This window comes from Marmota flaviventris, chromosome 8 (assembly GCF_047511675.1).
Source record: "Marmota flaviventris isolate mMarFla1 chromosome 8, mMarFla1.hap1, whole genome shotgun sequence".
NCBI classification, from domain to species: Eukaryota; Metazoa; Chordata; class Mammalia; order Rodentia; family Sciuridae; genus Marmota; species Marmota flaviventris.
In genome coordinates, this window is record NC_092505.1 from 120,712,716 (window position 1) to 120,740,086 (window position 27,371).

The following is a 27,371-nucleotide window of genomic DNA, read 5'->3' on the forward strand; positions in this document are numbered from 1 at the left end:
TTTATCCCTAGTTTCTTCAGTGTTTTTAATCATGAATGAGCACTGAATTTTGTCAGAGATCTTTTATGAATCTGTTGAAATAACAAGTGATCAACTTGGTCATGGTGTATAATCTTCTTACTATGTTGTTGAACACAGTTTGCTAATATCTGATTAAGTATTTTTGAATCTGAGTTAATTGGTCTAGGGGCTGGGGCTGTAGCTCATTAGTAGAGTGCCCGCCTTGCACGTGTGAGGCACTGGGTTCCATTCTCAGCACTACATAAAAATAAATAAAGATATCGTGTCTAACTACAACTAAAAATATATTTTTTTTAGAAAAAAAGGATTGGTCTGTAGTTTTCTTTCCTTGACATATCCTCATCTGGTTTTGATATGAGTATGATACTGGCTTCATAAAATGAATTTGGAAGTCTTCCATCCCTTTCTATTTTGTGGAATAACTTGAGGAGTATGGGCATTAGTTCTTTAAAGATTCGGTGGAATTCATCAAAGAATCCGTCTCATCTTGGCTTTTCTTTGTTAGAAGTCTTTTTATTACTACTTGTATCTCATTACAAAATACTGGTCTATTTAGGTGTTCTATGTCTTCTTGATTCAGTTTTAGCAGATAGTATTTGTCTAGAAATGTCTTGTTTATTTTCTCAAAGAACCAACGCTTTGTTTCATTGATCCTTTGTATTGTTTTATGTTTTCAATTTCATTGATTTCAGCTCTGTTTTAATCATTACCTTCCTTCTACTGGTTTTGGAATTCATTTGTTGTTCTTTATCAAGGGCCTTGAGTTGCATCCTTAGGTTGATTATTTGGGATCTTTCTAATTTTCTTATGTAGACACTCATAGCTTTAAACTTTCCTCTTAAAACTGCCTTCGTAATGTCCCAGAGGTTCTGATATATTGTATCACTATTCTCATTCGAGGCTAAGAATTTTTTAATTTCTCCCTTGATATCTTCTATGACACATTCATCACTCAAAAGTGTGTTGTTCAATCTCACTGTGTTTATATAGTCTCTGTAAGGTATTTTCATGTTAATTTCTAATTTCATACCATTATGAGCTGATAAGATACAAGGAATTATATTAGTTTTTTGTATTTATTTCTTTGTGGCCTATAAATTCTGTTTTTATTTTCTTTTTATGTTTAATTTTCATAGGGAAAATGAGGTCCCCATATGTATAAAAAAGTAATATGTGTAAAAAGTAATATTTCCCAATTTCCTATGTCCCAGAAATAGTCGTTCTGTAAAGTTTGGTTTGTCTTCGATACGTACTTGAATCATTTTTAAATGGATTTAAATTTTTTGTGCAGTTTGATCGGGAGCACTTCAGTGAAGTTTTTGTGGACCTAAAGTGGTTTGAAAGCAAAGTTGGTAACAAGTACCTCAACGAAGCAGCAGGTGTTGCAGCAGAAGAAGCCAAGAACTATAAGGAAAAGAAAAAACCAAAGGTGTCCTTTTTTTTGTTAGGTGTTCTTTCACTTTTTTAGCTGTGAGATAAAACTGATACTCCTTATTTCTCATTTTCCTTCTATGATTTTGGAGTTGCCTCATTTCATTTTCATTTCTTCTTTCCTATAGGTAGTTAAAAGTTGTTTTGGTTTCTTTTCTCTACTAGATTCTCTCATTTAGATCTGATCCTTAACAGTAATTTATTTTTACCCTTGAAGAAGGACGTTGTTTTTTCTTCACTTTTTCATTCTATAAATAAGTGTGGAAAACATTTCTTAATATAAGAGTCTAGAAAATTACTTTTCTTTTAAAAATAATCATTTAAACCATGTTATTTGAAAACAAAAGACCAACATACTAATTGTTTTTGTAGTTGTTGTTGTTCTACTTGGTTGTACATGATAGCAGAATGCATTTCATTTCATCTTACACAAATGGAGCACGACATTTCAATTCTCATACATGTACCTAGGGCAATGATGTCCATCTCATTCCACCATCTTTGCAACATACTAGTTTTTAAATGTACACATTTATAGCATTTAATGTCATGAGACATCAACTAGATTGATTTTTTTAAATGATTTTTATATAAACTACATTAATAGGCTAGGTTAGGAGTAATTAGTGGTAAAATATCTTATAAACTGTTATTTGCTTAATAATTAAATGATAAAACTATTTAAAATATGCTAGTGCCCTGCATAACATCTCTAATAAATTCTAAAGAATGTCTTTGTGTTGTCTTGAAAACAAAACTTATGAAATTATCTTCAGCCTATCCATAGTTATGGGATCTTGATAAAGTTTCCTGCACTCACCTTAGTATACTGGTTCTGTGTAGTTTTACATCTAATATGTCTTGTTCCAGGAGGGGCAATTATTCTGTTTTTTCCTGGAATGGTCTTTCTAATTACTTAGCTCTTCCTTAGTGGAACTTGGTAATGGTCAGTCTTCATTCCATCTGTGCGTTTTTTCCTCCTAATAAAAAGCTTTGCGATGCTTTGCGAACCTGTGTGCACAGAACTAACATGTCAGTAATCCCTGATTTCCTTGCCTCAACTCATTCCTTAAACTTGACCATATTCTAGGCATATGTATGTGGCTAACGTTAGAGACACAGGCAGAAATAGCCTAAGCACATGAAATCAGTAGGGGCTATAAATTGGATGAAGAAAACGAAATGAAGATAAGGAAATGGGAAGAACTAATAATGGGAGTCATTGGCAGTTGACAGGCAATCCAAAAACAGAGGAGAGAAAGGATTGAGATCACAATGGATGAAAAACAGAAGCAGAATATGAAGGATGGATAGATGGAAGAGTTATAGAAAAACAAATGCATTGCATGGAAGAGAAAAAAAGAAGTGGAAGATAGAGTCGTAGAATGATAGGATTCAAGCTGGGTGCAGTGGCACACGCCTGTAATCCCAGTGGCTTGGGGGGCTGAGTCAAGAGGATCACAGCTTCAACAACTTAGAGAGCTATAAGCAACATAGTTCAAAATGCTGCCTCAAAATTTAAAAAGAACTGGGGGATGTGGCACAGGAATTAAGCAACCCTGGGTTCAATTCCTGGAACAATACCAAAAAACAAAAGAAAACAAAAAGGACAGGATTCAGAGATACAGAAAATAGATATTATAACCACTGAATTTAATTATAAAGGAATAGAATGTTAAAAGTAACATAAATTTTGGACACATAAAAATACTTACATTGATAAATGATACAAGGATTTGATGTTGATTGTATACTTTGTTCTAAGTAAACGAGATACTCTTTAAGTATATTCTTGGAATATGAATAATTTAAATTCATTCTTTTTTTGCGGGGGTGGGGGGTACATACCAGGGATTGAACTTGGGCACTCTGCCATTGAGCCACATCCCCAGCCCTATTTTGTATTTTATTTAGAGACAAGGTCTCACTGAGTTGCTTAGTGCCTCACTTTTTGCTAAGGCTGGCTTTGAACTCGTGATCCTCCTGCCTCAACCTCCCTAGTCACTGGGATTACAAGAGTGTACCACTGTACCTGGCAAGTGTATTCTTCTTTAACACTGATGAGAATCACTTTATCTATCTTTGAATGACCTGACTTCTAAGTTCTACGTGATAGAAATGTATAGCTTTAGGGCTGGGGATGTAGCTCAGTTGGTAGAGTGCTTCCCTAGCATATACAGGGCCCTAGGTTCTATCCCTAGAAATACACACACACACAGTTTTAGAAATTGATAACCAAAAACATTTATACATTACTTATTATTTTTAAGCTTTTACAGAGTTCTTTAAGAATTTTTAAAAATTTTTTAATTTGTTCTTTTTAGATATACATGACAATGAAGTATATTTTGACATATTATACATGCATGGAGTATAACTTGCAGTTCTTGTGGTCATACATGATGTTGAGTTACAGTGGTTGTGTATTCATATATGAACATAGGACAGTTATGTTCAATTCATTCTACTGACTTTTCTATTCCCATCCCCCTTCCCTTCCCTGCATTCTCCTTTGTCTAGTCCAGTAAACTTCTACTCTTCTCTTCCCACCCCTTATTGTGTGTTAGCATCTGCTTATCAGAGAGAAAACTTTGGTTTTGGGGGATTGGCTTATTTCACTTAGTATGATATTCTCTAGTTCCATCCATTTACCAGCAAATGCCATAATTTGATTCTTCCTTATGGCTGATTAATATTCCATTGAGTATATATACCATATTTTCTTTATCCATTCATCTGTTCAAGCACACCTAGGTTGGTTCCATAGCTTAACTATTGTGAATTGAGCTGTTTATAAACATTGATGTAGCTATGACACTGTAGTATGCTGATGTTAAGTCCTTTGGGTATATGCTGAGGAGTAGGATAACTGGGTCAAATAGTGGTTTCATTCCATGTTTTCTAAGGAATCTCCCTACTGCTTTCCAGAATGGTTGCACCAGTTGCAGTCCCACCAGCAATGTATGAGTGTACCTTTTCCCCATATCCTTACCAACATTTATTGTTACTTATATTTTTGACGTTCGCCATTCTGAGTGGAGTGAGATGAAATCTCAGTTTAGTTTTAATTTGCATTTCTCTAATTGCTACAGACGTTGAACATTTTTTCACATATTTGTTGACCAATCATATTTCTTTTTCTGTGAAGTGTCTTTTCAGTTCCTTTGGCCATTTACTGATTGAGTTATTTGGGTTTGTTGTTTTTTTTTTTTTTGAGAGAGAGAGAGAGAGAGAGAATTTTTTTAATATTTATTTTTTAGTTTTTGGTGTACACAACATCTTTATTTTATTTGTATGTGGTACTGAGGATCGAACCCAGCGCTCTGCGCATGCCAGGCAAGCGCGCTACCGCTTGAGCCACATCTCCAGCCCGAGTTATTTGGTTTTTTGGTGTTAAGTTTTTTGGTTTTTTTTTTTTTTTTTGAGTTCTTTCTGTATTCTCAAGATTAATGCTCTATTTGATGTGCAGATGGTAGAGAATTTTTCCTATTCTGTAGGCTCTCTCTTCACGTTCTTGATTGTTTCCTTTAAGGATAATTTCAATTAGTTTTAGCATTTTTTAAATATCCCCTTGAAATATATCTTACCATTTATTTTATGATGATTTATAATTTTTATAGGGCCAGGAAAATTCTGTATGTTGGGCTGCTTTAGACAAAAATGAAAGTGCAGTGGTAGCTTCTAAGGGTAAGTACAAACTATATAGTATTACTTTTTATGTGTTATTACCTTGACAGAATAGTTATAATTTGATATATCAATACTAATTTAGTAATATTGAATTGGACAAATTGCTATGATAACATAAGAATCAACTTTGATATGCATTTATCAGAGCATTAGAAGAAAAACAGAATATTCATAACTGTCAGTCACTATCTTTCTTTTTTTCCCCTAGATAACTTAGAAGATGAGACTGAAGATGATGATCTATTTGAAACTGAGTTTAGACAATATAAAAGAACATATTACATGACAAAGATGGGGGTTGATGTAGTCTCTGAGTACGTTTTTGCCAATCCTTTTACTTTAAAGTAAAAATAAAAATTAGATTTTGCAGTTCTTCAGAAAACAGCACAATTCTGACAAAGTAGTAGAAGAGAAGGATTTTTTGGTTTCATAAATTATTGTAGATTTTAACTAGTAGGATATGGTTTTGGAGAAGGTGATATTAATTCTGACTTGTATTATAATTAAAATAGAGAAATTGTGCTTAAACACAGAAAGCTTATTACAAAGTTACTTAAAATAGTAAAAAATTAATCTAATGTCCAATAAGAAGGTTCCCAGTAATCAGCCTCTGCATCATCATCATCACAGTCACCATCCCTCTCATCTCCACATCTTCAGAATCTGTGTAGCTGCTAAACTATACTTGAAGAAATTTCATAATAATTTGGAAAGATACTTAAATTTTAAAACAGAACACAAAATCATACATGTAGCTCATACTCATTAACACTTTTTAAAAAATCAACGTAGGAATAGAAAAGACTGATGCTGGTGTCGTGGTACACACCTATTGTCCTACATACTTAGAAGGCTGTAGTGGGAGGATGACTTGAGGCCCGGAGTTCAAGACCAGTCTGGGCAACATGGCTAGACACCATCTTAAAATAAAGAGAGACTGAAAAAGAGGGCTGGAGTTTTGGCTCAGCAGTAGAGTACTCGTCTAGCACGTGCGAGGCCCTGGGTTCAATCCTCAGCACCACATAAAAATAAATAAATAAAATAAAGGTATTGTGTCTAACTACACCTAAAAAATAAATACTAAAAAAAAAAAGACTGAAAAGAAACATACCAAAATGTATAGTGATTGCTGTAAGGGAATGAAAATGCTTGTTTTTATTCCTAGGGAAATATTTGTTTTATAATAACAAAGTAATAATTTCATGTATAAAAGCATACCTCCCAGAAATATGGAGACTTGGAATTTCTTAAGCAACTACTTTGGGCTTTAGACTAGTGCCTGTCTTGTATTCAAAGATTGATTTTACCCAAACCTTAAATGATAGCATTTGGTTTTTGAGAGAAGAAATTAGAAGAGAATCTTGCTCAGCAGCTGTAGCACTTTTCAAAGGGTATTTTAGCTGCTATAACCAGGCTTTTCAAGAACTTTCTGATGTGCCCATCTCATCCCCACTATTTAAGAGAGCAACAGTACTGCTTGATAAAATATTTCATTAGCTAAGTCTTTAAATTTTAGACCAAATGTGTCATAGATTTACTAGTCAAATATGCATAGCAGGCTTGATAGTTGGTGTAGGTAAACTATGAAGCAAACCTTTCATGTGAAAGGTGGAATTTTTTAATATCTTAGAGTTTTTCTGATTGTTATTTTTTAATAGTATATAATTTGTAGTTAATTCATTGACTTAATAAGCCATGTGAGGTAAAATGTATGAGGAAATATGCTCTAGAGACACTGGCCTATTTAAAAAAAAAAAAAAATAATGTAATGAAAATATTCCTTTCTATTTTCAGTGATTTTCTGGCTGATCAAGCTGCATGTTATGTTCAGGCAATACAGTGGATTTTGCACTATTACTATCACGGTGTTCAGTCCTGGAGCTGGTAAGAGCATATCTTTTTTAAAATGTTTTTTTCTGTAAGAATCTCATTTAGACATTTCTTCTTCGTCTTTTTTTTTTTGTGTGTGTGTGTGTGTGTGTGTGTGTGTTTTGCTGGGGATTGAACCCAGGGCCTTGTGCATGTTAGGCAAGCACTCTCCCAACTGAACTATATCTTCTGCCCAGGTAATCTTTTCTTAAATGAAAATACTTGAAAAAGATGCTTCTAGCCCTAGCAGATGATAAAAGGTCTTTATTAATCTAAGGATGTAAAATTCTCTATTTAGCTAAATCAGAGCTGAAGATGTAATTTGGTTGTAGCTCATTTGTCTAGCATGCAAGAAGTCCTGGTTTGAGTCCCAGCATCACCCCCCCCCCCCAAAAAAAAAGAGAGAGAGAGAGAGAAAAGAGATGAATCAAGTATGACTTAAGTTTAGATAACTATCAGATCTGGGTGATAGTTACATGGGAGTATTCATTGTATTCTCTAAATTTTTGTGTGTTTAAAATTTTTTTCAAATAGTAATAATTTTTTGAAGACTAGACTAGTTGTATGTTAGGCTGGAAAAATAAAGGAGAAAGGAATTATTTGTTTTTACTGGAAATAGTAATAATTTGCCACTTCTCTTCCCTGTTCCAGCAAATTTTATTCAAAACCATCCACCAAAATAGAAAAGTAACAGACCAAAAGACGATCAGTGAAAAGTGAAGACTTAGGTGATAACATAGCTCTGCTTTGTTTTTTTAAGAGGACTCACATAAGTTGTTTCTATTGTTTTCATGCATTAAGACCAGACACTTGAGAAGCATGTTCTCATCTAATCTTCACAACTAAAGTAGACATTGTTTTCCCCCATTACAGATGAAGAAATAAAGCCTCAAAAAGTTTAATCTTCCCAAAACCTTACATCCCAGAACCAAGTCCAAGTGTGTCTGATTCCAGAGTCTGTTTGTTTTACATTATTTCTCCTAACTTTTTCCATTGCTTTGAAATGTATGCCACAATTAGAAAATATAAACACATACACAACACACACACACACACACACCTGAGTCAAACACCTAGAGCATATCGAAAAATTTTTAAGTGTGTATGTTCAAAGCTTTGTAAAAATACATAGTTAAAGATGGAATGGTGGGGCTGGGATTGTGGCTCGATGTGTGAAACACTGGATTCGATCCTCAGCACCACATAAAAATAAATAAATAGCTGGGTGCAGTGGGGCACGCCTGTAATCCCAGGGGTTTGGGAGGCTGAGACAGGAGGATCACAAGTTCAAAGCCAGCCTCAGCAAAAGCAAGGCGCTAAGCAACTTTGTGAGACCCTGTCTCTAAATAAAATACAAAAAAAAATGCCTGGGGATGTGGCTCAGTGGCCAATTACTATTGAGTTCAATCCCCAGTACCATCAATAAATAAATAAATAAATAAATAGTGTCATCTATAGCTTAAAAAAAAGGATGGAATGATTTAAAATATAAAGTTAAACATGAATGATATAAAATAAAATTAGTATGTAATTAATGCATGTTTTAATCTCTATTATAAATATAATAATATGAATATGAATTCAAATAAAAAAGTTCTTAGAGTTGACCATTAAGGGCCACATTAGCTTAGACTCACTATTCCTCCCTCTGTCCTTATGGACTAATTAAAGCTTTTATCAGAACCTTCAGCTGCTCCCAGAACCTTGCTTGAAGGTCCCAGGGCCAACTGACAAGACTGAAGATCCTCTGAGTACCTCATTACTGTTCAGCGTATGGACTGGAAGATTCATGATGAGCATTTTGTGAATTCAAAAAAGTATTACAAATTCATGATCAGCGGCATGCACCTGTAGTGCCAACACTAAGGAAGTTGAGGCAGGAGGATCACTTGAGACCCCATCTCAAAAACAGAACAAAAACAGCATTACATTATATGCATTCTTCAATTACCTGATTTTTAGAAGTCTGAAACTGCACTTGAAAATTAATGAATATAATACTTTTTGCCATTATGCCATCCACATTTTCTAACTGTGCCGATTTCTTATATTTGGGTGGTAGAATTGTGGGTGATACTTAATTTTTCTTGAAATTTATTGTTATGTGGTGTTAAACTATAGAAGAAATATATATATATATATATATATATGTATATATATATACACACACACACACACTTTTTTTTATATATATATATATATATATAAAAATTATTGACTTGTTTCATGGTTTCTAGTTGCTTAAAACTCATTTTGTTTTGTAGGTATTATCCTTATCATTATGCACCTTTCCTGTCAGACATCCGCAACATCAGTACACTCCAAATCCATTTTGAACTAGGAAAACCTTTTAAACCATTTGAACAGCTTCTTGCTGTACTTCCAGCGGCTAGCAAAAATTTACTTCCTACATGCTATCAGGTGAGTTTTAGATGATTTTTTTTTTTTTTTTTTGGTGGTGCTGGGGATTGAACCCATGGCCTTGGGCATGCAAGGCAAGCACTTTACCAACTGAGCTATATCCCCAGCCCCAGGTGAGTTTTAGAATTGAATGTTTTTATGTTCTTTTTCATATTTAAGAGTTCCTTGTCCAAATCTAAGAAACAATAATGCACAAATATATTTAGTAGATAAATACATTTATTTTCCATTTTAAATACAGTATTTCTTTAACAAGCTCCTTGTAAAGTAATTTCTGGTTTAAATGCTGGTTTTGTTTTAAAAATGAAAAAACTTCATAAACTATTTAGAGCCTAGCTTTTTCATTTTTAACACCTTTAAACACATCTTTAATTTGTGTATACACTGAAGAAAGTAAACTAAAACAGGTAAAATCAGAAGCTATCTTGTTGGTCTACACATTTCACATTCATTCCTGTTCTCTCTTACCTGCTGCCTATTAGAACATGGATTCCTCTAATAAATAATTTATCAGCAGTATTACCCTCATGTATATTTGAATTTTAAAGATTTCATTTATCAAACTGAAATGCTAACATATTTTACATAACAAGAGGAATATAGGGTCAGCAAAATTATACTAAGCACAGATCATGAAAGTATACTTCATTAGTTCTTCTAGAGTATCAGTAGTACGTTCTTCTAATTCCATGGTCAGCTTCCAGGAATTATGTACACACATACCTTTTGCTGTGTCAGAAAGATTCTGACACTTAACCCAAGCCTTGATCCTAGCCTCTTGTCTCCCCTTATAAGTTTCTTTGATGCTTTTTTTTCCTTCCCTTGCACATATTAAACTTTGATATTCAGCCACTGTGGGCCAGTATGACCATGCAAGTGTATTACAGCCATGATTGTTTTATTTGCTCATTGTAAGTGCCATATTCATTAATATTTTGAATATCATGCCGGGAATATGTTGTTTTATTTCTTTGAAAAAAAATTTATTTTCTTCTGTATTCATTTCCTTAAGTTTTTTTTTTTAAAACATCTATACACTTTGTCTACCTCTGTTATAAAATCTTTAATAATAAAAAATGTGTATTATTGGACTCTTTGATGTTAGTGGTTCAGTAGTTCTTGGATTTTAATTGTTTATTTCTTTAAGTCTGGACGACAGTTGTTATATTACTTAATAGAATCAATCAGGACACAAAGAATTATTTTTTTTAATGGAGGACTAGTAGAAGCTTCTGAAATGAAGCCTGAAAAAGAAAAAACAGAATTTAGGGGCTACATCTCACAGAATGAAAAGTTTTTAAAATGATAAAGTTCAGAGTAAAGATGTGTTTGCTATATAACTAAGTGAATGAAACAGGAATGTAAACAATAGTAGTGAAATTGGAATTCTTATAGTTGAAAATCAAAATATAGCAACTGAGTGCATTGCAATACCTAAAAATAAAAATTTAGTTTGCTTAAAAATTTTAAAGTAACTTGTGAGGAAATATTACAAATACATTATAAAAAGCTATATTAATTTTCTTATATTTCTGTATACTATTTTATTTTTTATAGCATTTGATGACCAGTGAAGACTCTCCAATTATAGAATATTATCCACCTGATTTTAAAACTGATCTAAATGGAAAACAACAGGAATGGGAAGCTGTGGTATTAATACCTTTTATTGATGAGGTCAGTGCATGTAATAATTATATACATTCTTAAGCAGACATTATTTCACTTAAGTTAATAAGCAGTTGATTTTCATCACCACTTATATTTTGTTTGAGACTTAGCCACTCTTCATTGTGTACTCAAAACTTCAATGTATATTAATGATAAGGCTGGAATGGCTTTACTAATATTAGACAAAGTAAATAACTTCAGAACAAAAAATATAACCAGAGATAAACAGGGATATTTCTTATGATAAGAGAGGCAATCAGTTCATCAAGGCATAGGAACTGGACATATAGCTTGGTGATAAAGTACTTGTCTAATATGTGCGAGGTCCTAAGTTTGATCCCCAGAATCAAAAAAAAAGAAAGGAAGAAAAGACAGAAAAATCCTAAATACATATGCACCTAATAACAGTTTCAACGTGAAACAAAAACTCAGAATTGAGGAAGAAGAGAGAAATCCACAATTATAGGTAGAAATTTTGATACTTTTCTCTGAAGAATTGATAGCACAATGATAGCACAAGACAGAAAATAAGGATAAAGATTTCAATAAAAACCTACTCAACTTCATTAATATTTATAATACACTATACTGAGAATGTACATTCTTTCAAGTGAAATGGTGGAAATTGCCCAATTAGAATACTAATAGAATTTTCAGAACTGAGAGAGATTGTTTTTATCTCATGGAGGATTATTGCTCAAACTCTGTTGCTAAGATGTGATCTGCTTGTCTGCACATATAAACACACATCCTCTTCAGCTTGAGCATTTGTCAGGCTTCCCTTAATATCTGCCCCGTTTTCTCAGAATGTTCTTGCTGATTTGTTTGTGTGTAAGGTGGGGAAGTTAGTAAAGCTGTTTAACATACATTGACTACACAATCTAGCAATACACTCTTGAGTACTTATACTAGAGAGTGAAAACTATGTCCACAAAAAAAACAGTGTGTGAATGTTCAGAGCAATTTTATTTGGAATAACTGCAAACTAGAAAAAAAATTCAAATATCTTTTATTGTGTAAATGGGTAAACACATAGTGCATTCTCATAATGAAATAACTTAGCAATAAAAAAGGAAAGAACTATTGATATAAAAAGCTTGGATGAAAATACATACTTAAGTGAAAAAAGACATGTAAAAACTAGTAGTTGGGGATGCGGTTGTGGCTCAGTGGTACAGCACTTGCCTAGCATGTGTGAGGCACTGGGTTTGATCCTCAGTACCACATAAAAATAAATTTAAAAAATAAAGGTGTTGTCCATCTATAACCAAAAAAAAAATTAAAAAGAAAATTAGTAGTATAGTAGTATTGAAATAATCTCAGGGACTTGGTTTTGATAATATACTATGGTTTTATATATAAGAGGTTATCACTAGGGAAAACTGGAAAGCATAGGAATGCTCTTTACTATAATTCACAACTTCTTGTGAATCTGAAATTATTTTTTAAAGTGTACAATGCGGTTTTATTAACTTTAGTCACCATACTCCAGAACTTACTCATCCTGTGTAACTAAAAGTTTGTACACTTTGACCAACCTTTCTCTGTCCCCTCTGCCCCCATTCCCCACCCCTACTAGCCCCTGCCAACAACCATTCTGCTCTGCTTCTAAAGAGTTCAACTTCTTAGATTCCACATGTACATAATATCATGCAACATGTCATCTTTCTGTGTTTGTCTTATTTCACTTAGCATAATGTCCCCCAGGTTCATTCATGTTATCACATACAACAGAATTTCCTGTCTTTAAAGACTGAGTAATTCCATTGTGTATATATACCATATATTCTTTTCCTTTTATCTGTTGACCAACCCTTAGGGTAATTCCATAGCTTGGCTACTATAAACAGTGCTGCAGTAAACTTGGGAGTTAATTATTTTATTTTATTTGGATATTTATTTGCTTGTCAGATTGCTGGATCAAACAGTAATATTTTAAAATTTTTTTAATAATCTACATGGTGTTTACCATAATGACTATACTAACTTACATTCTACCAGCAGTATAAAGGGCTCTTTCTTTATCCTCACCAATAATAGCTTTTGTCTTTAACTTTTTAATAATATCCATCCTAATAGAAATAAGATGATATCTCATTGTAGTTTTATTTTTCATTTCTTTGATTATTAGTAATGTTGAACGTTTTTTCATTTTCCTGCTGTTCTATGCATGTTTTGGGCAGGTGAACCTAGGGCCTAATGCCTGCTACTAAGCAAGCACTCTACCACTGAGCTACACTCCAATTCTGTGTGTCTTCTTTGGAAAAATATCTATTCAGATCCTTTCCTGATTTTTTTAAAATATATTTTTAGTTGTAGATGGACACAATATCTTTATTTTATTTATTCTTATGTGGTGCTGAGGATCGAACCCAGGGCCTCATACATTCTAGGAGAGCTCTCTACTGCTAAGCTACAATCCTAGTCCCCACTTTGCTGATTTTTGTCAGTTTTTGTTTTGTTGCTAATGAGTTGATATATATTTATACTGAGTTTCTAATATATTTTTGGATTGTACCTCTTTAAGAGCTATATAGTTTGCAAATGTTTTCTCCCATTCCATAAATTGTCTCTTGGCTTTGTTATTTCCTTTGCTATGCAGACATTTTATTTAGTTTGCTGCAGTCCCACTTGTCTGTTTTTGCTTTTGTTGCCTGTGCTTTTTCAATCATATCCAAAAAATCATTTCCCATACTGTGTCAAGAAGGATTTACCTTGTTTTCTTCTCGTTATTTTATAGCTTAGATATTTAAGTCATTAATCCATTTTTAGTTGATTTCTTTGTTGATGATGTAAGATAAGGATCCAGTTTCATTTTTCTTCATGTGGATATCTAATTTTTCCACTACTGTTTATTGAAGAGACTATCCTATTCCTGTTGTTTGTTCTTGGCACCCTTTCAAAGATTAGTTGACTATAAATCCTGGATTTATTTTTGCACTCTCTAGTTTGTTTCTTTGGCCTATATGTCTGTTTTTTTTTTTTTTTTTTTTTTTTGAGTGTAGTTTTGTGTATGTTCACCCTTTACATTTTCTCTTTTGTAAATTGCCTGTTTATACTTGTTTGTATTCTCTCCTTCATTTCTCTTCTTTTTGATTTTTTTTAAGTAAATTTGTATGTTAAGAGTAGTGTTTTCATTATCACATTTGTCTACTGATTTGTTATATAGTATCTTCTGTTACATACACTTTCTTTTACTTCAAAATATCTTTTTCCTTAAAGGTGTTAGACTTTTTCTGCTTCAAAAAGAACTTAATTGCTGTCATGTATAACTAATTACTGTCATGTATAACTAATTAAAACAAATAAAAAATTTCAAAAAAAAGAGCTTATTGCTCTAAATCATCAATATTTTAGATTTTCTCTTAATACTTTTATGTGTATGTGTCTTTTTAATAACTGGATAGTTAAGTCAATAATGACAACATCATTACTTAAATATCTGAATTCCTATGTTTGAAGTATCTTGGGATTCACTTTTAACTCTTTTCTGTTCTTCTCATCTGTTTTTATTATAATGGCTTTATAATGGATAGGATCTGGTAAGACTCATCCCAAATTCTTTTTTTTTAAAAAGAGAGAGAGAGAGAATTTTTTAATATTTATTTTTTAGTTTTCGGCAGACACAACATCTTTGTATGTGGTGCTGAGGATCGAACCCGGGCCGCATGCCTGCCAGGCGAGCGCGCTACCGCTTGAGCCACATCACCAGCCCCCAAATTCTTTTTTAGTATTCACACATTCTTCTATGTGAACATTGTTACAATTTTGTCCTCTTAAAAAAGCAATTTTTTTTTTTTTTTTTTCATTATGGGGATTGAACTGAGAGGTGCACTACCAGCCCTTTTTATTTTTTATTTTGAGATAGAGTCTCACTAAATTGCTGAGGCTGGCCTCAATCTTGTAATTCTCCTTTCTTAGCTTATCAAATCACTAGAATTACAGTCATGCACCACCATGTCTGGCTAAAAAGTTTACATATATTTTAAACTATTGTTATTTTGATTGGAATTATGTTAAATTTGTAAGTTAATTTAGAAAGGTGGACAGTTGCTATGCCACTGCAAAATTTGTAAAGGAAAAAAATAATACTGCATGATTTATGATATTATAAGTTCATGTTTAAAATTTAATTCTTGAGCTGGGACTAGTGCAGTGATGTTTATATTGTATGTGCAAGGTCCTAGGTTCAATTTATAGTCCCACAAAATAAAATGAAATTCGATTCACTGCTGCTATTTTTATCTGCACTTTAGTGGCTACTATTGGAGTAATAGTTTCAGAGGAATTTGCAGTGGCAGCAGTATGCTAGATCTCTATGAAGCAATGAAGAGCTTATCACATTTTTATGTAAGAAATTGGAAGAGTTTCAGTAGTTAAGATTTTGTTTTTCAAGCACACAAATAGTGATTCTACATGGAAGAAAAAGTATTCATTCGGTACATTGAGATTATGGAATTTTAAAACTTTTAATCCTTCTTTTCATTCTTTACATTCAGAAGCGATTGTTGGAAGCCATGGAGACATGTAACCACTCCCTCAAAAAGGAAGAGAGGAAAAGAAACCAACATAGTGAGTGTCTAATGTGCTGGTATGATAGAGACACAGAGTTTACCTACCCTTCTCCATGGCCAGAAAAGTTCCCTGCCATAGAACGATGTTGTACAAGGTAAGGTTATGTGGTAATTTTTCAACAACAAAGAGCCCTCTGACACCAAAACAGTTTTGAATATCTATTTTGGAGAATGAACAAATAGTTTATGACAGAGTCAATTGATTATTAATGAGCTGGGTGTGATAGCATGTGCCTGTATTGCCAGGAACTCAGAAAGCCGAGGTGGAAGAATCACTTGAGCCCAAGAATTTGACACCAGCCTAAGCAACATAGCAAGACCCTGACTCAAAACAAACAAAACAAGGGCTGGGGTTGTGGTTCAGCAGTAGAGCATTTGCCTAGCACATGTAAAGTGCAGGGTTCGATCCTCAGCAACACATAAAAATAAATAAAATAAAATAATTTAAAACTTTAAAAAAAAAAACATAATTAAATGGATTTTATCCAACTTGCATCTCTAACACTTGTTCCTGCATTTCTCCACTTTGGTCAGATTCTACCCTCTTTTCTTCTGTTAAAATTTTATGTTTTTTCTTCCTAATGTATGTCTCTGTCTATTGAGTCACTGTAGAGGATTTTTGTTTTGAATTTTTTTTTCATTGTCAGTGTCTCTGCTGCCAGCATTATTTGATATGCTCTAACTTGGCCTCTTGTACCACCAACCACCTAACTCGAAAGAAGAAAAGTAAAAGATTCACTCTTATTACCTCAGACCCATGTTTTCTCTTCTTAATTAAAATGTCTATTTTCTCTTTTGGTACTGGGGATTGAACCCAGAGAAATTTACTACTGAATTACATTTTATTGTTTTTATTATTTATTTTGAGAGGGTCTCACTCTGCTGCTTGGACTGGCCTCAAACTTGATGATTCTTTTTACCTCAGCCTCCAGAGTCTCTGGAACTACAGGCATATGCTCATCTGGAGTTTTTTCTCTTATCTTCCCTGCAAATAATCTATCCCGAAGGTAGTTGAGTTGCAAATAAAGTGAACATCTCTCAGTGTAATATTTCCTCTTGTTAAAGCAAGTAGGACAATAAGGTAGTTATTATAAAATGTTAATTTTTCATCTTGGATTTTGTGACATGAACAATATAGAGATTTGTGTTTTCTTTATTTTATAAATCAGTTATTCGTATAGATTTAAGTTTCTGAAGGAAAAGTTCATGCTTGTATCTAGACCAGTAACAACAGAGAAGCTAGGATATCCTTCCCAGTATTCTATTTGTCTAAAAGAACTAATTGTCATTCCCTTCTCTAAAAGTCAGAATAATTCTTGGGAAATAATTAAGGTAATGTTGAAAAACTGTGCTTGTCATGTTTGAATTTTATTTTATTTTTTTAATATTTATTTTTTAGTTGTAGTTGGACACAATACCTTTATTTTATTTATTTATATGTGGTGCTGAGGATCGAACCCAGGGCCTCGCATGTGCTAGGCGAGCACTTTACCCCTGTGCCACAACCCCAGTCCTAATGTTTGAATTTTAAATTAAATACCTTGATTTATTTTCTAGGTACAAAATAATATCATTAGATGCTTGGCGTGTGGACATAAACAAGAACAAAATAACCAGAGTTGACCAGAAGGCATTATATTTCTGCGGATTCCCAACTCTGAAACACATCAAACATAAAGTCAGTGGCTATTTAATTCAGAACCTTTTCACTTTATTATAATGTGAACTGCTTATGGAGAAAGAATTAAAATCAAATTCTTTGAATTCTTTTAAAGTTTTTTTTGAAAAAAAGTGGTGTTCAAGTATTCCAGCAAAGCAGTCGTGGAGAAAACATGATGTTGGAAATCTTAGTGAATATAGAATCAGATGAACTTGTAAGTATTTCATTCATCATTTATTTATTCGGTGCTTATTATGGATAAAAATGTTTGTAGTCACCAAGGTGTTTACCAATGATGTATAATGTGCTATACTCCAGAGGTTCACATTCTAAATAAGGATGAAGCAAAGAAACATTTACACTAATTAAATAACAGTTTAAGAACCTGTATAATTGTAGCACAGTGAGCAAAAATGTACTCCAGGAACTTTGGAAGGAGATGAACTATATAAGCCAAACCTTAAGTACAGACTTGCATGCAGATGAAAATAGTCTTGAGCCAGGTTCAAAAGACATATTAGGGCAAAGAGGAGAAAAGGAGGGGAAAGTCAGGCTAGTTGAAAGAAGTATCACAAACTAGGAATTTTTAGTAAAAAATAAGTATATGATAAATTGTGTTATTCTTTTAACCTTTTTGAATGTAAATTATTTAATACTTTTTCTTATTTTAAAATAAATGTGATATGAGAAGGACTAAACTTGACTGAAACGGAGGACTTATGGGAAATAGTGGATGATAAGGTTGAAAAAACAGATTGAGGCCAGATACTATAGAGGACTTTGAATACCAGGCTAAGAAATTTGGAGGGTTTTTTTTTTTCCCATGACTATTATATTGAAATAAATATTTTCATAAAGATTAATTTGGTGGTATTATCAAAGACTAAATTGCACAAAAGAGCAACGGAAGAAAATGGGAAAGTTTGCTAGTTCAGAAACTATAGCACTATGTTTAGGTGATAAGGGCCTAAACTGTGGAAGTGGCAATAGATTAAATGAGCAAGATAAATTGACAAGTTTTATTATTTGTTCAAATACAGAGGGTAAAAAGAGAAAGAAAACAGTAGATATTACTGAGCTATCTAAGCTACTAGGGAATAATTGTAGTTTACTGGATAGAAAAGTTAAAAGAGGAATTGCTGGTTTAGGATGATTAATGATGAATATTTATAGTGGTACTAGGACATTTAACTGGAGCTGCTTTGCCAGCTTTTCTTTTCTTTTTTAATATTTTCAGCTGTAGATGGACACAATATCTTTATTTTATTTTTTTATGTGGTGCTGAGAATCAAACCTAGTGCCTCACACATGCTAGGCTCACACACTCTACTACTGAGCCACAACTTCAGCCTGCCAGCTTTTCTTAAACAATGTTTCACAAGTGATAAAAGCCCTAATGCCCTAAGGCACTCATTGTCTGCAATAAATTAACTTATCTTCTACTACATTTAGAATGATGCTAGTTATGAACCATTCTTAGAAAAATCAAGAAAATGATTAAGTTATTTTTTATTTGTATTGTAGTTCAGATGGAAAAACTCAGATAAGAAAGGCTGCTTATTCACAATTAAATGCCTGGAGCTTGAGCAAAGAGAGATAGGATTCTACAAGCTGTCAACAGAAAATTGATAGCTTAGGCCTTGAGACTCATTTCCTCAAAGAAAAGCTTCACCGAGCATTCATAGTCTCAACATTACCCACAGTTATATAGGGTGCAAAAGAGCCAATAAAAGTAACATAGTGAGCCTGGCTACTTGGGAGGATCTCAAGTTTGTGGCCAACCTGGACGACTTGTCAAGACTCTGTCTCAAAATACAATTTAAAAGGTCTAGGAATGTAGCTCCTTGGTAAAAATATTTGCCTAGTATGCATAAAACCCTGGGTTTAATACCCATTGCTATTGGGGAACAAAAAGTAAAAAGTAGAGTCGTAGATACAAAAGAATGATTCCAAGTTAAGTAGTATCACAAAATCATGGAACAGGGGCTGTATGCTTCCTAAGTTAGAAGAAAAATAAAAACTAAAATCAGGTCTTTGAATTTGAGCATTGATGTTGGCCTTAGAGAATTTCATTCCAGTAGATTGGTGGAGGCAGAAGTTCAATTCCTAAAGACTAGACTAATGCTAGATAAATAGGAAATATCAATAGCAGGTACAAAGCCCTTGAATAAAAAGTTTATCATTGAAAAGAGGGATAGAAACAACTGTATGTAAAGAAGAAACATCCAGCAAAATCTGTACAAAGAAGGAAGATAGAGCTAATGGAGAAGGAAGTGACAAACCACTGTAGCAGAAAAGGGTGTATATGATAACAGGACCCCATATGAAGTAATAAAAGGTTTTATCTAGATCTTAAATGAAAAAAATCTAGAAAAAGAGGACACTTTCTTAAAAAACCGAAAGACTTGAAGAATAAAATCAGAAATAGATGTATAAAAGGGAAAAGAATAATTGAGGGGGGCTGGGATTGTGGCTTAGCGGTAGAGCACTCACCTAGCATATGTGAGGCCCTGGGTTCGATCCTCAACACCACATAAAAATAAATAAATAAAATAAAGGTATTGTGTCCATCTACATCTAAAAAATAAATATTTTTAAAAAAAGAATATGGGCTGAGATTGTGGCTCAGTGGTAGAACGCTTGCCTAGCACGGGCGGGACCCGGGTTCAATCCTCAGCACCACATAAAAATAAAGGCATTGTGTTGTGTCCATCTACATCCAAGAAATAAATGTTTTTTAAAAAAGAATAATTGAGGGAGTCTCATTCTAATATTGAAACTTTTTTAAATATTTATTTTTTAGTTTTAGGTAGACACAAGATTTTATTTTTATGTGGTGCTAAGGATCGAACCCAGTGCCTCATGCATGCTAGGCAGGCGCTCTACCTACCACTGAACCACAACCCTAGCCCCAAAACTTAAATTCCATTTGAATAGTTAGTCTGTTGTTTTCTATGTTCATTTTAACAAATATTCAAGTATCAAAATTAAATTACTATAAAAAGTCTCAAATAGTCATCTGTATTGTTAAAAAAATTTTGTTAAAAAATTAAGGATAATAAGCCAAAAAAAAAAGGAATAAGTTGTATTTAAACTTAAGTTTCCACCACAAAGTTGTTCTCTAACTTATATGTACAAATTAAATAATATGGGTTTTTTTAAAGAGAGAGAATTTTTTAATGTTTATTTTTTAGTTTTCGGTGGACACAACATCTTTATTTTTATTTGTATGTGGTGCTGAGGATCAAACCCAGCGCCCCGCACATGCCAGGCGAGCGCGCTACCGCTTGAGCCACATCCCAGCCCAATAATATAGTTTTTTTAAAACTAGATTTTTTAACAAAAACTTAGTTGTAGCTGGACACAATATCTTTATTTTATTTATTTATTTTTATGTGGTGCTGAGATCAAACCCAGTGCCTTGCATATGCCCACTGAGCCACAGCCACAGCCCCTAAAACTAGAATTTTTACTTAAGTTATTTTTTATACAGAATATATTTGTTCTGCATTTTACAGTTTACAAAAGCTTTTGTATATACTCTTTTCTTTTATTGTTAACATTGCAAGTGAGACGTTATTCCTTCTTCTTAGAAAAGAAAACTCAGTCTCAATGGGATTAAATGATTTGCCCGAGATTATTATACCTAAAAAAGAAGTAGAACCCAAATTTGGAACGTGTCTCCTGACTTTTAGTGTAATGTTTTTTGTTTTTTGTTTTTTCTCTCATTATACTCCCACAAACTGAAATAAGATCCTATTTCTTAATTTTTTAAATATTTGTTGATATAAAGCAATGAATAGCCCTTTTATAGACATTTCTGCTGTTCTTTTCACTTTCCTCAATTCCTATTAGAAAAATAAGCAAAACATTTATGAATCTAATGGTTAGCATCATAGAATTTTACTAGTAGATAGAATTTTGTAACATTACTAATCCAACCTTGTTCATTTTACAAAAACTGTAAACACTTAAATGGAAAATTTTCCCTGTATAAAGTTTTCTCTTGGACCTAACGCATGAATTAATTTTTCTGCTCTTACTTTAAGAGTGTAGAAAATATAGCTTCATCGGTGCTTGGAAAGTCTGTTTTTGTTAATTGGCCTCACCTTGAAGAAGCTAGAGTTGTGGCTGTATCAGACGGCGAAACTAAGTAAGATTTTATTTATAATTTCTCTGACATATTTGCTTTGCTTTGATTGATTCAGTTTTTTAAACTGATAAAATTATTATAAGAATGTTTACACTATAGTGAAAATCTAATCATACCATTTGAAGTTTAACCACTTTGACATTTATTGAGATATTTTAGATGCATGTTATTTTCTTTTTTAGCTATAAAAATCTTAGGCAAATCATTTAATCCCATTGAGACTGAGTTTTCTTTTCTAAGAAGAAGGAATAATGTCTCACTTGCAATGTTAACAATAAAAGAAAAGAGTATATACAAAAGCTTTTGTAAACTGTAAAATGCAGAACAAATATGTTCTGTATAAAAATAACATGCATCTAAAACATGCATCTTTTCCTCTTAAAACCTTAGAAGTTCTATATGCTAATTCTTTACTATCAGTGGTTATCATTATAGTATTTAGCAAATGTATGTCTCTTTCTGATAAGAATTAATAATATATAACCTTACTTTTACCATGCTCTTCACAGGTTTCATTTAAATAATACATTAATTTTTTTAAAAACACATACCTTCTTTTTTTTTTTTTTTTTTTTTTTTTTGGTAGTAGTGGGGATTGAGCAGGGCACTCTACTACTGAGTTACATCTCCAGCCCTTTTTATTTTGAGACACAGCCACACTGATTTTCTCAGACTGGCCTCAAATTTACTGTCCTCCTGCCTTAGCCTCAGGCTCTGGATTAGTGGGGTTACAGGCCTGTACCCAGGCTCAGCTCCTCAAGTTCACAGTCACTTTTTTTTCTTACATGGCTTTTTTTCTCCACATTCTTTTTACTAAAAAAATTTTCATTTTACATAATGGTGGAATTAGTTGTTATATATTCATACATGCACACAATATAATTTGGCCAGTATCACTCCCCAGCACTTCCCTCCTGTCTTCCCACCCTCTCACAGTCATTTCATGAGAGAACATTTAGACAAGTTTTTCTTTGTCATTTTTGATCATTAATTATTTCCTATAAGCATTTTTGTCCTGATTTCTTGTTCTTTTGTTATTTTTTGTATGGTTAAAACTTTCTGAAACAAATTTTTTCAGAAAAGAAATGGGTTGGTGTTGTTTTCTGGGTAATTACATCTCCAGACTATCTTTTTTTGTTTTCTTCATGCATGGGTCTAGAATTTTAGAGGCTCGGTCCTTTTTCCTTACCTCAGCATACATATTCTCTATTGTATTCTGTTTTGTACTGTTGTTGATGAAAAGTCAATCCAGTGTGATCTTTTTTTTTTTTTTTTTTTTTTTTTTTACCTCTGATAAGTGTCTGCTTTTCTATGTGAAATCTTGAGGATTCCTTTTGAATCATCAAATTCAGATTCAGTTCTCCTACCGTTTCAGTGTAATCCAACTTACCATTTTTTTTTTTTTTTAATGCTTTTGGTAAAAAGTCTCAGAACTCTTCACCTAGCCCTAGGTTACAAGGACTTTAATATTTTCTTTGAGAAGTTTTATAGTTTTAACTTAAATCAAAGATCAATTTTGAGTTAATTTTTGTATAAGGTATGAGATTTAGATCCAGTTTTGTATATTTGCCTATGAATATTCAGTTGCTGCAGGCATTTGGTAAAAAATCTATTCTTCCTCCACCGGATTGCTTTTGCATCTTTGTGAAAAATCACCTAGAGCCTGACTACTCAGGTGGCTGAAGCAGGAGAATTGCAAGGTCAGAGTCAGCCTGGATAACCTAATAAGACTCTGTTTCAGAATTTAAAAAATGAAAAAGGGTGTGAATATGCTTACTACTTCTCTAACATATGTGAGGTCTTGGATTCAATCTTCAATACTACAAAAAAGTAGTTCATTCCAGCGGTTCAGGAGGCTGAGGCAGGAGGATTACAAGTTCAAAGCCAGCCTCAGCAACTTAGCGAGGCCCTCAGCAATTTGGCAAGACTCTGACTCAAAATAAAAAGGACTGGGGATGTGGCTCAGAAGTTAAGCGCCCTTGAGTTCAATCCCCAGTACTAAAACAAAAAATTGAGTATATTTGTATGCAACTTTCCTGGGTTCTCTATTCCATTGGTATATTTTAGTCTATTTTAAAGTGTCTACCACACTATCTTGATTATTATATAGTAAAGTCTTAACATCAGGTAAAGTGATTTCTTGACCTTATTTTTCTTTTTCAAAATTGTTTTAATTATTCTAGGTTCTTTGCCTTTATAAATTTTAGAATAAATTATTATATGTCTATAAATAATCTTGGAGGGATATTTTTAGAACTTTTGTTAAACCTATAAATCAGTTTGAGGAACTTTGACATCTTTACAATATTGAGTCTTCTAATCCATGAACATATATTTCTTTATTTAAATCGTTGACTTCTTTCATCAGTGTTTTATTTTATTTTTTTTTAAAGAGAGAGAGAGAGAGAGAATTTTTAACATTTATTTTTTTTTTTTTAGTTTTTTTTTTTTTATCATTCATATATTCAATAGATTTTTTTTTTTTATTGTTGGCTGTTCAAAACATTACATAGTTCTTGATATATCATATTTCACACTTTGATTCAAGTGGGTTATGAGCTCCCATTTTTACCCCATATACAGATTGCAGAATCACATCAGTTACACATCCATTGATTTACATATTGCCATACTAGTGTCTGTTGTGTTCTGCTGCCTTTCCTATCCTCTACTATCCTCCCTCCCCTCCCCTCCCCTCCCCTCTTCTCTCTCTGCCCCCTCTACTGACATTCATTTGTCCCCCTTGTATTATTTTTCCCTTTCCCCTCACTTCCTCTTGTATGTACTTTTGTATAACTCTGAGGGTCTCCTTCCATTTCCATGCAATTTCCCTTCTCTCTCCCTTTCCCTCCCACCTCTCATCCCTGTTTAATGTTAATCTTCTTCTCATGCTCTTCGACCCTACTCTGTTCTTAGTTACTCTCCTTATATCAAAGAAGACATTTGGCATTTGTTTTTTAGGGATTGGCTAGCTTCACTTAGCATCATCTGCTCTAATGCCATCCATTTCCCTGTAAATTCTATGATTTTGTCATTTTTTAATGCAGAGTAATACTCCATTGTGTATAAATGCCACATTTTTTTTATCCATTCATCTATTGAAGGGCATCTAGGTTGGTTCCACAGTCTTGCTATTGTGAATTGTGCTGCTATGAACATCGATGTAGCAGTGTCCCTGTAGCATGCTCTTTTTAGGTCTTTAGGGAATAGACCAAGAAGGGGAATAGCTGGGTCAAATGGTGGCTCCATTCCCAGCTTTCCAAGAAATCTCCATACTGCTTTCCAAATTGGCTGCACCAATTTGCAGTCCCACCAGCAATGTACAAGTGTACCCTTTTCCCCACATCCTCGCCAGCACTTGTTGTTGTTTGACTTCATAATGGCTGCCAATCTAACTGGAGTGAGATGGTATCTTAGGGTGGTTTTGATTTGTATTTCTCTGACTGCTAGAGATGGTGAGCATTTTTTCATGTACTTGTTGATTGATTGTATGTCCTCCTCTGAGAAGTGTCTGTTCAGGTCCTTGGCCCATTTGTTGATTGGGTTGTTTGTTCTCTTATTGTCTAATTTTTTGAGTTCTTTGTATACTCTGGATATTAGGGCTCTATCTGAAGTGTGAGGAGTAAAGATTTGTTCCCAGGATGTAGGCTCTCTATTTACCTCTCTTATTGTTTCTTTTGCTGAGAAAAAACTTTTTAGTTTGAGTAAGTCCCATTTGTTGATTCTAGTTATTAACTTTTGTGCTATGGGTGTCCTATTGAGGAATTTGGAGCCCGACCCCACAGTATGTAGATCGTAGCCAACTTTTTCTTCTATCAGACGGCGTGTCTCTGATTTGATATCAAGCTCCTTGATCCATTTTGAATTAACTTTTGTGCATGGCGAGAGAAAGGGATTCAGTTTCATTTTGTTGCATATGGATTTCCAGTTTTCCCAGCACCATTTGTTGAAGATGCTATCCTTCCTCCATTGCATGCTTTTAGCCCCTTTATCAAATATAAGGTAGTTGTAGTTTTGTGGATTGGTTTCTGTGTCCTCTATTCTGTACCATTGGTCCACCCGCCTGTCTTGGTACCAGTACCATGCTGTTTTTGTTACTATTGCTCTGTAGTATAGTTTGAAGTCTGGTATCGCTATACCGCCTGATTCACACTTCCTGCTTAGCATTGTTTTTGCTATTCTGGGTCTTTTATTTTTCCATATGAATTTCATGATTGCTTTCTCTATTTCTACAAGAAATGCCGTTGGGATTTTGATTGGCATTGCATTAAACCTATAGAGAACTTTTGGTAATATTGCCATTTTGATGATGTTAGTTCTGCCTATCCATGAACAGGGTATATTTTTCCATCTTCTAAGATCTTCTTCTATTTCTCTCTTTAGGGTTCTGTAGTTTTCATTGTATAAGTCTTTCACCTCTTTTGTTAGGTTGATTCCCAAGTATTTTATTTTTTTTGAAGATATTGTGAATGGAGTGGTTGTCCTCATTTCCATTTCAGAGGATTTGTCGCTGATATACAGGAATGCCTTTGATTTATGCGTGTTGATTTTATATCCTGCCACTTTGCTGAATTCATTTATTAGCTCTAATAGTTTCTTTGTAGACCCTTTTGGGTCTGCTAGGTATAGAATCATGTCATCTGCAAATAGTGATAATTTAAGTTCTTCTTTTCCTATTTTGATGCCTTTAATTTCTTTCGTCTGTCTAATTGCTCTGGCCAGTGTTTCGAGAACTATGTTGAACAGAAGTGGTGAGAGAGGGCATCCCTGTCTTGTTCCAGATTTTAGAGGGAATGCCTTCAGTTTTTCTCCATTCAGAATGATGCTAGCCTGAGGCTTAGCATAGATTGCTTTTACAATATTGAGGTATGTTCCTGTTATCCCTAGTTTTTCTAGAGTTTTGAACATAAAGGGATGCTGTACTTTGTCGAATGCTTTTTCCGCATCTATCGAGATGATCATATGGTTCTTATTTTTAAGTCTATTGATGTGGTGAATAACATTTATTGATTTCCGTATATTGAACCAGCCTTGCATCCCAGGGATGAATCCTACTTGATCATGGTGCACAATTTTTTTGATATGTTTTTGTATCCGATTCGCCAGAATTTTATTGAGGATTTTTGCATCTAGGTTCATTAGAGATATTGGTCTGTAGTTTTCTTTCTTTGAAGTGTCTTTGTCTGGTTTAGGTATCAGGGTGATGTTGGCCTCGCAGAATGAATTTGGAAGTTCTCCCTCTTTTTCTATTTCCCGAAGTAGCTTGAAAAGTATTGGTATTAGTTCCTCTTTAAAGGTTTTGTAAAACTCTGCTGTATACCCATCCGGTCCTGGGCTTTTCTTAGTTGGTAGTCTTTTGATGGTTTCTTCTATTTCCTCAATTGATATTGGTCTGTTTAGGTTGTCTATATCCTCCTGACTCAATCTGGGCAGATCATATGACTTAAGAAATTTATCGATGCCTTCAATATCTTCTAATTTATTGGAGTATAAGGATTCAAAATAATTTTTGATTATCTTCTGTATATCTGAAGTGTCTGTTGTAATATTGCCTTTTTCATCCCGTATGCTAGTAATTTGAGTTCTCTCTCTTCTTCTCTTCGCTAGCATGGCTAAGGGTCTGTCGATTTTATTTATTTTTTCAAAGAACCAACTTTTAGTTTTGTCAATTTTTTCAATTGTTTCTTTTGTTTCGATTTCATTAATTTCAGCTCTGATTTTAATTATTTCTTGCCTTCTACTTCTTTTGCTGTTGTTTTGCTCTTCTTTTTCTAGGATTTTGAGATGAAGTATGAGATCATGTATTTGTTGGTTTTTTCTTTTTTTAAGGAATGAACTCCAAGCAATGAATTTTCCTCTTAGAACTGCTTTCAGTGTGTCC

At 33.5% G+C, this 27,371-nt stretch overlaps 1 protein-coding gene across 1 annotated transcript in view; it reads left to right on the plus strand.

Moving 5' to 3' along the window:
• Xrn1 (5'-3' exoribonuclease 1) overlaps window positions 1-27,371 on the plus strand; it is a 116,479-nt gene that overhangs the window by 25,322 nt on the left and 63,786 nt on the right. Inside the window, exons 10-19 of the mRNA XM_027933726.2 lie at window positions 1,313-1,450; window positions 5,073-5,139; window positions 5,351-5,456; window positions 6,937-7,026; window positions 9,276-9,432; window positions 10,990-11,109; window positions 15,603-15,772; window positions 17,235-17,355; window positions 17,453-17,551; window positions 21,387-21,490. Of these exons, the coding sequence (XP_027789527.1) occupies window positions 1,313-1,450; window positions 5,073-5,139; window positions 5,351-5,456; window positions 6,937-7,026; window positions 9,276-9,432; window positions 10,990-11,109; window positions 15,603-15,772; window positions 17,235-17,355; window positions 17,453-17,551; window positions 21,387-21,490 (1,172 nt within the window). The remainder of the gene's footprint in view (window positions 1-1,312; window positions 1,451-5,072; window positions 5,140-5,350; window positions 5,457-6,936; window positions 7,027-9,275; window positions 9,433-10,989; window positions 11,110-15,602; window positions 15,773-17,234; window positions 17,356-17,452; window positions 17,552-21,386; window positions 21,491-27,371) is intronic.